The sequence below is a fragment of the Balearica regulorum genome, chromosome 3 (genome assembly GCF_011004875.1).
Source record: "Balearica regulorum gibbericeps isolate bBalReg1 chromosome 3, bBalReg1.pri, whole genome shotgun sequence".
NCBI classification, from domain to species: domain Eukaryota; kingdom Metazoa; phylum Chordata; class Aves; order Gruiformes; family Gruidae; genus Balearica; species Balearica regulorum.
In genome coordinates, this window is record NC_046186.1 from 59,624,492 (window position 1) to 59,636,950 (window position 12,459).

The window sequence follows — 12,459 nt, forward strand, 5'->3', positions numbered from 1 at the left end:
GGAAGGCCGAGCCGGGCGCCCCCACCACGGGCCGCGGCCCCCAGAGGATCACCCCCTCTCCGTTAGCCCAAGAGCAGCCGGGCTCCAGACGGCGCAGCCGCCACTGCCATGGCGCTGCCGCGGAGACGAGGGGAGGCGGCGTCACGCAGTGGCGTCACACGCGAACGCGCAGCCCTGCCCTGCCCCCCGCCCCGCCGAGCTCACCCCACCCCCTCCCACTGCCCCTCCTCTTCCACGGCGTCACGGTGGCGCGTTCTGCCCCCACACACCCCCCCCCCGTCCGTCCGTCCCGCGTGTGACGTCGGCGCGTCCCGCTGTCCCGGCGGCGGGGCCGGAGGAGGCGGCAGGTGACGGCGGCGGGCTGAGCGGCGCGAGCCGGCCGGCCCGGCGGGTGAGTGCCTGACTGAGTGACTTCCCTGGCGCCGCCGCGGGCGCGGGGCGGGGGGGGGGGAGGAGGAGGAGGCCGCCACCAACGATCGCTCTGAGAGCGCCCGTCTTCCGCGGCCGCCCGGGGCCGGCGCTGCCCCCTCCTCCGCCGGTGGCGCTGCCCGCAGCGGGCGGGCGGGCGGGCTGGGGCGGGTGCCGAGGCCGACGCCTCGCCGCGGGGGTGGGCACCCTGAACAAAAGGGCGGCGAGCGGCTGGGTGCGGTGCGGGCCTGCAGCGGCGCCCGGGCCGCGCTGAGGGGCGGCCGCCCCGGCGGAGAGCCGTGCCCGTTATTGTTTTGGCGGGGGGTGGGGGAGAGAAATCACCCCCGCCCCGCCCGCGGCGTCACGTGACGGGTGCTGGGGCCGCGGCGTCGCAGGGCGCTGCCGGCCGCCCCTGCTGCCCCGCCGGGGAGGCCTGTCCCCCCGCCCCGCCGAGAGCCTGCGGTACCTCCTTCCTTCCTTCCTTCCTTCCTGTAGGCCCCCGCCAGGTCCCCTCTGCCGGGCCGGGGCCCTCCTGCTACTGGCGCTGCTTCTGTGCCGCGGTTTGCCCCGGAGGGAGGCGGCATCCCTCTGCCTGTGTAGAATTACGTGGGTGCTGCGTGCCGGGTCGGGACCCTGATTTCCAGGTCTCGTTTTGTTCGGTAGTAAAATAGGTCAGGAGCGTTGGCCGTAGCGTCGTCACGCGTGGCAGAATCCCCTGACCAAACGAGCGCAGCGCTTTAATTCTTAGACCGATGTGCAGCGCTTGAAGTAATTCTGTGCTGCGTGTTGTCACTCGCCTTTCAAAATGTCATTGCTGTAGCTGCCTTACTTTGATTGCTGTAATGAGCTACGTGAACCTACAATGGCAGTCGTACCAACAGTCATAGGAGCGCGGGACAAAGCATGGGAAAAGAAGTAACTTGTTTTTGATGGAAGTACTTTTGTTTCTTTGTGCTTGATGGTCTCTGCTCAAGTGTTTGGATTGCATCCCTTCGGAATGTGAAAATGGGACGTGAAAATAGGTCCAGTTTTTGGTGCAATACATATTGCCACCACTGAAAAATTATTACAAAACGTTTACTAAAATATGAGTTTTTCATACGAACAATGTATTTGGAATGGTGAAATGTGGAAATTCACAAATAAAACCAAATAAGTGTGGGGTTTTAAATCTTTGTATAACTTTTCTGTGATACGAACTAGAAATACTGTAGCTGTTGTTACCGGTGGAGTAGTATTCAAGTATTCATTGAATAATTACAAGGAGGAGGAGTGAGCAGAGCTTTAAAACGTTTTGCTTTTGTCAGATTTGTAATGGTAAAAATATAGTCCTGCTGCTTTTGCTAGCTGCTACCTCTGGACAGCAGGCTAATTAAAAATAGTTCCTAAAGTGTCTCTAAAGCTGAACTACCAAAAATTAGTTTGCAGTAGCGTTGAAGATGCAGTGAAATCTGAATATTGATTTGGTCATTTTAGGTAAATCATAAATATTCAATGTTTGCAAGAACTTGCTTTATAGTCTTGTGTGGTTAATACTGTGGTTTCTTTCCAAGTGAATCAAAGTACCAATTGTTTAAATTGCTATAATGCAGAATGTGTACTGAGTGAAAGGAAAAGTTCTGTTCTTGTTTCCTTCAAAATATATTGCATCACTTTAGATGTAATTGAATTGTTGTTTATTTAGAGAGCTGGAACTGCAGTATTTTTAAAGACTATTGAACAGTGGACTCCTGGAATCAGTGGAGGAAAAGTCTTTTTTATTGAAATTGATTTTTTTTTTCCCCCTTCTCTTCTGTGTATGTTAATCAAGTCTATATACATGAAGAGATGTTCCTGTACTTATCAATGCTTCAGAAACAGAAAGCTAACTTCAGATGAACCAGTTTCTGCTTTGTTTTCCACACAATGTCATTGAGTTAGAAACTAACATTTTGCTCTGTTAAATAAATTGAAATAGGATATATGGTCAAAATGCAAATTCAGTGCTCCAACTGTAGCATAGAAGAACCTCATTTTGAATAAATATGTAGCAGTTCAATACCGAAGTGGTTGACCGTTCTGCACTTGACTATTCTTTTATGATTCAGTTCCAAATGTACATATAAGAGTTGTGTTTTTTATTAATGTGTAATAGCAAAGGATAAGGAATGACAGGCAAGTGAAAGTGTCGTCACAGTCAGCAGTTCCTGAAGATATTCTAAGATATTCTAACAGATACAGAAAAGTAGGTAAGAACAGGAAACAGTGAGGTTATTTATCTGTTGTGCTATCCAGTGCCCAGGGACAGTTTAAAATATACCTGATAGGCTCAGTACCTTAAGCTGATACTATATTGACAGTAGCAGACCTTCAGGCAGGAGAGTGATTTCTCCTATATTAAAAAAACACATCCACCTGCCTTCTTTCTTCCCACAGCGTTTGGCTTGTGATGACTTGTAGGGAAGGGCAGAAATCTGAGGTTATTTTTCCCCTCTTGCTCCACGTGCCCCCCCCCAAAGAGAGTTACAAGTTAGGAAGCTTGATGGAAAAATCCAGGTATTTAATTACAGGAGAGCATTTACTCTTTCGAAGTAATGCTGTGGCTGTTGAGTTCTCAACCTATGAAGGGGGGGGAACAATGAATTTGTGATAGTTATTTTAGAGTAATCTGTACAGAGTTGCAGAATTTGAGAGATTGTCTGTCATTTGAGGTAGGACTCAAATAATAGTCTTTGGCTGATTTGGTTAGAAGCTGGTGTTAGTTGAATTTACCAATGGTTTATGCTTGTTTGTTTTTTAGAAGCTAAGCTTTTATTTACAGAAAAACTTCTTAAGTCTGAAGGTAACACTTCATCGACATTTAGGAGCTGGCTTCTTAAACATGTACGGTTCTGGGATTTCTTTTATTGTTGCTGTGTTTTGTTTTTTCCAAAGAAATAGAAAAGTGGAAAAAATTGTGTTGGGTCTGATAGTTTTCTGGGAATCCAATGGGCATATTTGACTGAACTAACAAATTATTTCATCTGGAGAGGCACTATTTATAAGGGCAAGTAGCAACAGGACAAGGGGTAATGGTTTTAAACTGAAAGAAGGTAGATTTAGGTTAGGTATCAGGAAGAAATTCTTCACTGTGAGGGTGGTGAGGCACTGGAACAGGTTGCCCAGAGAAGCTGTGGCTGCCCCCTCCCTGGAAGTGTTCAAGGCCAGGTTGGATGGGGCTTTGGGCAACGTGGTCTAGTGGAGGGTGTCCCTGCCCATGGCAGGGGGGTTGGAACTAGGTGGTCTTTAAGGTCCCTTCCGACCCAAACCATTCCGTGATTCTGTGTTCTTGGTCTAGTAAAAGCTTGAAATGTTTCTTAAGGAGAACCTGAAATCATTTTTGGATGATAAGGTGTGGTAGGAAGTCCACTGCTTCAACGTCTCAAAATTGCATGGAAGAAGCAGACGAGACTTCTCCCAACAAGCAACCTGAGACACTTTCAAGGGGACAAAGAGCAATTCAGTGTTGGCTGAGCCTCAGTTTGAGAGATGTTGCCCAATTTAAATTCTTGTTCCTGATGAGTGATATTGTCCTTCATATGTTGCATCTTGAATGAAAGTTTTAAAATCAGTGTGTGACAGTATGCACAGATTTAGTGAGTGTGTACAAGGAAGGGGTTCTTGCAGGTTGCTGCGGATAGCGTAACCTACTACATGCTTTTCTAGCATAGAAAATTAATTGCTAAGTATAGAACACACCTCTTACTCACTTGACTTTAAAGGAGGAGTCATCGTCCAGGAAAGGGTGTGTGTGTAACCACAAGTGTCTTTTATCCCGTTTAGTAAAATTTTCAAGACTGTCTTATTAAATAAATAACATGAAATGTAGAGGTTACCTGAAGTCAGTTTGTGAACTAGTTCTTTTTAAGAGCTATGCAGCAATTAGAAAATTGCCTTACCATAATCCTATAATTATGCCCTAATTGGATTCTTCTAGGTATAATTACATACCTTGAATATGTGCATGCATTTTTATTTCCTAAGAAATCTGCCCGAACTGATCCAACCTTTTTGTCCCGTCTCCACATAACATTTGGGTTTATGATGTGCTACCTCTAATAGTGGATTGCAAGAGGTAGTAGGTAAGAGGCTTCAAGTGATACCTACAGAAGTAACAGAATGCCAGCTCCTAAGATGAAGGACTGAACACCACACCCACAGCATCAAGCTTGTTGCAACTGTCTCTTTGATCATAGCAAACATAGTATCTTGTCGGAGTGGATTAGTAGAGCCAAAATTTTAATGCAATTGCAGCTCTTGGTTTCAGATTGATGTGTGAAGAAAGGGGAAGCTGCTAGAACGATGAGGGGAGAAAAGGTGTGGATAGGCTTGTTAATTTTTGCATTTTTCCTTAGGAGCTCTTTCTAAAAATAGCTGCACGGAATGTTACATGGAACTCAGCCATAAAGAAAATCACATATTTGACTAATGTATTTTATACTGAAGTCATCTCAACGTTTCACTCTGTTATTGATGATAAATGTCCAATCATTTGATGAAGGACAATAGCACAGAATACTATAGTACTAAATGCTCAGCCTTCTTTCAGGGACTTCCCACTCCTTGACTTTGCTCAACTCTCTACATGTCTGATCTGCACTGTATTTATACTGAAATTATTCTTTCCTTGAGCAAATTGAAATCTAAGATGTGACGTTCTCGTGTCTGCTTCGGATCATTCCTGTATGTAACGTTTTGCAGCATCTGGAAATTGTAGTTCAAAATGCTTAAGAATCATCTTGAAAGCTAGAGCCCAGGAGGATATAACTCTATGGTTCATCAGTCTTTTTACAGAGGATTCCCAAATACTTTCTGTAACTAAGGGTGGCTCTTCTAGGTAAAGACCTTCCTGTTTAGGGTGTGAGAGTGCAACAGAGAAATCTTGATGGTCACCCTGCCCTCTCTGAGTTTGCAGATTCCTACCTCCTTACTGTGGAGTTATTTAGGTATTTGTTAGCCACTTACTGGTTTTCAGTGTTTATTATGTATTTGTGAAATGACTTAGCTCAGATTCTGGTTGGTGACGTATGTAAAATATGTTTGACTGACATTACCTGCTAGCCTGGAGAGGAGTAGATTACCTCATATGTATGGAGGCTAAGTTGCATCCTTGTCCTCTTTCAGCGATCACATGCATTCATTCCATGGATGAACCTCGGAGCCCTTCATCATTTTTTATAAAGGAAGATCCTAATTAATTGGGGTTTTTGTTTACCTTGTTAAGCATCAAATCTGGGTCATAGAGTGAGTTTGTAAGCTAGTATGAAGACATATATATGTAGATTTATAAAGAAAAAAGTGCTGAAGGGTTCTGAGATGCATTCATGAAATGAATGCGTATGATCTCTGAAAAAGAGGACAAGGAGGCAAGGCTCTGAGCTACAGACTGCTTAAAATATGGAGAGGACCTAGGAGAAATAAGCTGTTTGCGGGCACTGTTTTCTCCTCAAGCATCTGATACTAGCCCCTGTTAAGAGACCAGGTACGAGCCTAGGTAGTCCTTTGGAACGATACAGATAGTTTTATAAACAGCTTTAGGAAGCCATTGTGACTTTTTAAACTCTCTGAATATAAGGAGCCATTTATTAGAGGTTAAATTTGCATAAACATAACATGCTTCTAACTTTAGTCTTGTTTCTCTTGTGTATATGGTCACTTTATGGAAATGAGCCATTAACTTATTATAGTTAAAGATAATTGCTGTTTGTAATACTTTAGAAAAAGATAATTTGCTTAAGTCAGACATCAAAATAATTGACATTAAAACTGTAGGCCAAAATTTATTATTGCAAAAAATAAAACAGAAGTCTGGTGATATTTTTATTGAGAATAGCCTGCATCAGATAAATAAAAGCATAGTAATTTCTGTAACAGGACCATGGCATTGTATTTTGCTTGCTCATAACTCTGTACAACATTGTAATGGTGGTATTATTTGCTTTCCATTAGTTTGCAGAGAAGCTGAAACACTGTAGTGTACCCTTGGGCAGGACAAGTAAGGAATGAGCCAGCCTTGGAAAAGAGGACCTACCATCCTAGCTGGAGACATCTGAAGAGAGGACATTTTAGTCTTGTGGAATGCTTCAGTAGAAATTACTCAGAAAAAGTAAGCTGGTTTTTTTTTGTTACTGGACTTATATGTGTCAGCTCCTTGACAGGCTGCTTAGTTGCAGTTAGAATTTGACTTGGAGTTTGAAAAATTACTCAGTTTTGAGGAGGTTTTGTGGGAATTTACTTTTTTCTTCCAATAGAGTCCTAGAAGACCCAGGGTCTTTTCGTATAGTTTTTATACATCACATCTCCCGTACTTTGTGTGTTGATGAAGGTGCTCTAGGCTGTGCACCCTAAGCTTACAAATTAAATATATGTTTTAATATTAAAAATAAATCATAAAAGGATAATAGAGAAGTGGGATCTGGCAAGATTGTGGACTAGCTCCTTCTAACATGGCTTTAGGCTGTATTTATGTTAAAATGCAGTATTCTGATGGTTATTGTTCCCTTATTTATACCTGAATTGAGGACCTAAGTAATTCAAACAATTTTATTTTTAGAACTTGCCCTTGAATTGGATTAATTTTTAGCCTTACTATTCAATAATGTAATTTTCCCTGTTGCCAGAAGTGACTTAAGTGAACCCAGCCCTCCAAAAAACAGAGCTTTACTGTTTGATAACAGTTCTCATATGAAGCCGGTTCTGATTAAACCTTGTTATACAATATTACTCTTAATTTCAGGAAAAATATTCTGTGGTCAAATTTGTTAAGTTCTTAATACCACGTAGTTGCAATGAAAGTGCTTCCACAGCCATAATGTAGCAGAATAGCAGTTCTAGATGTTTTTCCTCCTTGCTGAAGGATTAGCTCTTCAATAAAAATCTACATGTACATTCTCATAGTAGCTTACAAACAAGCTCTATGACCTAGATTTGACCTTAAAAAGGTAAACAAAAAAGGATTAATTAGGATCTTCCGTTAAAAACAGAAAGTGAGACAGCATCGGTTTAGTTGATACGAATCTTTAAGTGCATAATTGTCCTGCATTCTGAGCACATGCAACTGCAGTTGTGCTTATCTTTGAAGAGTTTTATGTTGCTGGGTTGCACTTGCTTAGAGATAAGGCTTTATTCCTCCAGCTGTATTCATTTTGCACATAACATTTTCCTCTGAGTCATTAAAAATCACATAGGAATTTCAAGATAAGGCATTTACTCCTTTCTTTTCATATCCTGCATTATTGTCTTGATCTAGTAAGGAGTCCGAGAACCCTCAAATTAATGGGTGACCTATTGAGCACAGTTCCAATGTTAGCATTTTTGTGCTTTCAGTGAACAGGTGAGAACTTTCACTGTGTTTTTAGTTTACTAATAAGTTAGCTCATGGTATCAGAATTTGATTTGTCAAAACACATTGCATTTTTAATCCTAGCATTGCATTTTAATCCCTTCTAAAATCTCAATTATGATACGTGACTTGTATAGAAGTTACTTATCTTACAGGTTGTTTTAATCGTTGGTTTTTTACTCTGAAAAGGATAACCTTAAAAAGTGTATTCAGGGAGAAGTAGCTTTTTGTAGCTGTAGCGTGCTCTGCTGCTGTGCCTTTTTGCACAGTGGTATCTCATTATGGGAGCACTTGAAAATTCAGATCCTTTACCTCAGCCGTGGTTAGTGAAAATTAATCAATACATGGATTTCTCTTTCAGCTCTTCTGTTGTGAGATACTGATTGGGTTGTACTCGTGGGTATTCTGAAATCTCAATAGCTTTTCTTCCCCCCCTTATCTAATAAATTTCTCGTTATGAAACTAGGTTTGTTGTAAAATTCTGTTGCAAAATATAACCTCAAAAGTGTGAGGATCCCAGAAAGCAACTTGTTCACAACATTGTTAGCATGGATCTCACAGATAGATGTGTACTGTACAGTAAAAAGACAGTTACCAGGTGGTAGGCAATGCTGTGTCTGTATCTGGCATGCTGATTTGAGAACATGGCATGCAGATTTGTCTTTAATCTCAGAGAAGGAAATTCAGATATGAAACTGAAACATAGGTGGATACAATTACGTGCTACTTCAGGAAAAAATATTTGAGCTATAGAGCTCTTAAAAGAGTGAGTTGATAAAAAATGAATTAAAGAGGCATTGGTCTTTTGAGAGGAATTTATAGTGATATAAGGGAACAGACAAATATATTTTTAAGTAAATAGTGCTTTATACATTATTGTAAAGATAAATACAGATACTGAAGCATAAATTATTTTTTTTTTTTTAAATCCCAGCATGTTCTCATAAGATGTTTAAAGCAGTGGAGGCTTTTACAGTTAAATGAGGCATTTTCTCTTGAGGTAACAGTTTTTGCTCGAAATGTATATAATACTAGAAGAGGCCATCCAGGGAGGTTGTGGTATCTCCATCCTTGCAGGTTTCAAAAAAACTCTGCTACATAAAGCCACGGCTGATCTAAACCAGTACTGGTGGTAGTGCGACGTGGAGCAGGAGACTGGGCTACGTGACCTCTAAAGGTCCCTTTTGGCCCACATGCCTCTGATAGTTATGCATGAACTATTCCTAGCTGCTTGTACAACAAAGACTAGTTTCACTGAAAGGCTGTTTTGCTGAATATCAGTCCTATGCCTCAAAGTTCCTTGGGAATTTAAATGAAAAAAGGCACTTTTTTAGGCCCCTTCCCCCAAAGCCCATTCTTCTCCCTCATTTGATATCTGGTGTTTGGTTTTGATTACTAATAAATAAGAACGTAAAAGGAGAATTACCCTGAAACAGACTGTGAGAGATTGCCATGACAAAAATGTAGTTGAGAAGGCATTTGCATATTTAGGCTAGATTTTTTCATCTACTGAAATCCTACACAATGCCAAAATGATACAGTTTTGCATTCCCTGCTCTCTTAGTTGGTTACAAAAATCATCTTTAATGACAGAAATAAGATACGGCCAGAGAAGATAGAGGCAATGACTTCACAAACCAATCAAATCATGGTTGTGTGTCTTCTGTGATATACCCCTCTTCCTGCTGGGCTGCAGTGCTTCCTTTTGAGATGCACTCAGCTATATCACTTGATGTTTAGGAAGAAGAAATCTGGAGTATCTTTTGAAAAAGCCACCTCAGTTCTCAAATCCGTTTCTTTCTGCAGACTTGTGGTTGTTCTGAGCCCAGTTTGGGGAATGGTATACTGCGGTGCATGGGCAGTAAAAAACAGAGTGGGGGAGTACTTCAGCTGGGTGCTGCTGCCAGGCATATTTTTCTACTGTGGAAACCCAGTCTGAGGTACTGTTCAGACAATCCCTTAATCAAAGGGACGATCACCAGTACTGTGAAGAGAGATTGTTTTTTAAGTTCAGTGTTGCAGCTAGATCGCCTCTTGAGGAAAGAATCATAGCTTCTTTAAATTTCCTGAGGAGGCCCCAAAGTAGCTGATTGAAGGTTTGTTAATCACCATTACTTCAGGGAAACAACAGAGGAAATTCCAAAATTTGTTTTGTAGCTTGGCATGATAACGTGCTGAAAATGAAACGGATAAAGATTGGTGATTAACAAAAGAAATTCTCCCAGTACTCAATTTAGTCTGTCAGCTCAGGAAACAGAATGTTAACGTGTCAGTCCCTTTGAGTTGGGCTTCATAAAAAGATACCTTAATTTCAGGTAAGCATCTCATTCTGTGGATGTTGAGGTCAAAGGTGACGTAAGGTGCCAGTTTAGGCTGACACAATAAACTGATTTAAATCTTTGATCTCTGCAGGATGGCTGGCTGTGGCGAAATAGATCATTCGATCAACATGCTTCCCACAAACAGGAAGACAAATGAGTCGTGTGCTAATGCAGCACCTTCCCTGACAGTCCCCGAGTGTGCTATCTGTCTGCAAACATGTGTCCATCCAGTAAGTCTGCCTTGTAAACACATTTTCTGCTATCTGTGTGTGAAGGGAGCGTCTTGGCTTGGGAAACGATGTGCACTGTGCCGGCAGGAGATTCCAGAGGATTTTCTTGACAAGCCGACCTTACTGTCACCAGAAGAACTCAAAGCAGCCAGCAGAGGCAATGGAGAATATGCTTGGTACTATGAAGGTAGAAATGGTTGGTGGCAGTATGATGAACGTACCAGCAGGGAGCTGGAAGATGCCTTTTCCAAGGGTAAAAAGAGCACTGAAATGCTAATCGCTGGGTTTTTATACATAGCAGATCTTGAAAATATGGTTCAGTATAGGAGAAATGAGCACGGACGCCGCAGAAAAATAAAACGGGACATAATAGATATACCAAAGAAGGGAGTGGCTGGGCTGAGGTTGGACTGTGACGCTAACACTGCCAACCTGGCAAGAGAAAGCTCAGCTGATGGTGCAGACAGCACACCGACTCCAGGGGCTGCAGCCGTGCAGCCTCTAGCATCCATTTCTCCTAGGCCCCTGCCGTCACTGGACGGTCAGCTGATGAGCCCTTCCACGCCATCACCAGATGCGAGCAATTCTCTGGAGAACTCTTTTGCCCACTTACAAATAAATGGAGACAGTATGGCTGAAAGGAGTCATAGGGGAGAGGGAGAAGAAGACCACGAATCGTCATCTTCTGGTAGGGTGCCAGCCCCTGACACCTCCGTTGAGGAGACCGAATCGGATGCTAGCAGTGATAGCGAGGATGCATCTGCCCACCTTCAGCAACGCCCGTCCTCTGTCCAGCAGAGACACTCGAATGCAAGTGCAAGCCAGTCAGGAGCGGATAGACCAGTGGCAGGGGGCGGGGTGGTAAACACAAGTGTAAGATCTAGAAGGCCAGATGGACAGTGCACCGTCACTGAAGTTTAAATCTAGAGCCATGCGATTAAAAACTCGGTCCTGTATCTGTAAATTTTCTGTCCACATTGGCATTGCACTCAAACCTAGCTGTGTGTTTGGTGGGAGGGTGGGGTGAAGGGGAGAAGCAGATTTGGCCTGTTTAACTTAAGTCTCTTAACATGTCTCAGCTGGAAGACTCTAACTGTAGGAAACTGGGTTGTCCTGTTAATGGTTTGAAAGCTGCTTAGCAATACCCAGTTTTCTTGAAACTGTCTTGTGTTTATTTTGTAGCATTTTTCCCCTTGGAGATACTCGATCCCTTTTTGGCCAATGTATATCTACTGTACAACTTGAATTGTCTTCATTATCTGACTGTTGCATTAAGTGTCTTACTACTTTCTGCATGGATTGATGTATGAAAAGAACACTAAAGCAATGTGGGAGCAGGCAAGATGTTGGATGTGAGCAGGATGCTTAATTTAATGTGAGAAAATAGATGTGAGTTTGGAGTTAAAATATGTTTTTACTAGACAAGAGCAATCATTTACCTTCCTTCAATGGAAATGTAAAAATGCTGTTAACTTTGGTTGCAAATTCTTACCTATACACTCTTCATGGCATTTTCACTGGCTTTGCCATCTAGTCCTTGTAGTTTTGTTTTTGAGGTCTTTCTTGATCTGTCTTGTTTTTGTTACGGAATTTATAATTTAATAAAACTACATTTTATCAGTAACAATCTTAGATATGTCTCCAGTTTAATTGAACGTCACTGGATGAACTCTAAAGAAAACTATCATAAAACAACTTCCTGTGTTTGCCAAAAGGCTATCTTGAAGTTCTTGCATCCCTGACTGGCTGTCTCTCAAACACCACCATAGGAGTATGTCTTTCTACTGAAAAATCATGAGTTGCAGGCTTAACGCTCATGTGGCTTTAACACGCCTCATCTGAAGAGCTGATCAACTTGCCTCACTGTTAGAGCGGGCAGAAGTATCACACAGAGCCTTATTTTAACAGCAGAAATGTTGAAATAGAAGAGCTCAAGTTATCAAACTTGAGTCCTATAACAGAGAAGACAGATGTGAAGGACTATATGGCTGTTTATCTGTTCATAGCAAAACAAGCGGCAGCACAGGAAAGGGAATTTTGTGCTTGTATTAGAAATGCGTCTCCCAGATTGCTACAAACTGACTCGTGTGTGTTAGAAAAGGTTAAAAGCCAGATTTTGAGAGGCACAGCTTCTCAGAAC

At 42.4% G+C, this 12,459-nt stretch overlaps 1 protein-coding gene across 3 annotated transcripts; it reads left to right on the plus strand.

Moving 5' to 3' along the window:
- Positions 1-235: 235 nt before the first annotated feature.
- Positions 236-11,951, plus strand: RNF146 (ring finger protein 146). Of its 3 annotated transcripts, none has more exons than XR_012834524.1 (3): positions 236-391; positions 6,376-6,532; positions 10,181-11,951. XR_012834524.1 is itself a non-coding variant. In XM_075748045.1 (3 exons), exons 2-3 carry the CDS (start codon positions 10,182-10,184, stop codon positions 11,238-11,240), a joined length of 972 nt encoding a protein of 323 aa, XP_075604160.1. In that variant the 5' UTR covers positions 246-391; position 10,181; the 3' UTR covers positions 11,241-11,951. The 3 variants fall into 3 exon arrangements, 2 of the variants coding, with proteins under 2 accessions (XP_075604160.1, XP_075604159.1); XM_075748045.1 differs by lacking the exon at positions 6,376-6,532 and having other exon boundaries at positions 246-391; positions 10,181-10,319; positions 10,407-11,951; XM_075748044.1 differs by lacking the exon at positions 6,376-6,532 and having other exon boundaries at positions 249-391.
- The last annotated feature ends 508 nt before the right edge of the window (positions 11,952-12,459 follow it).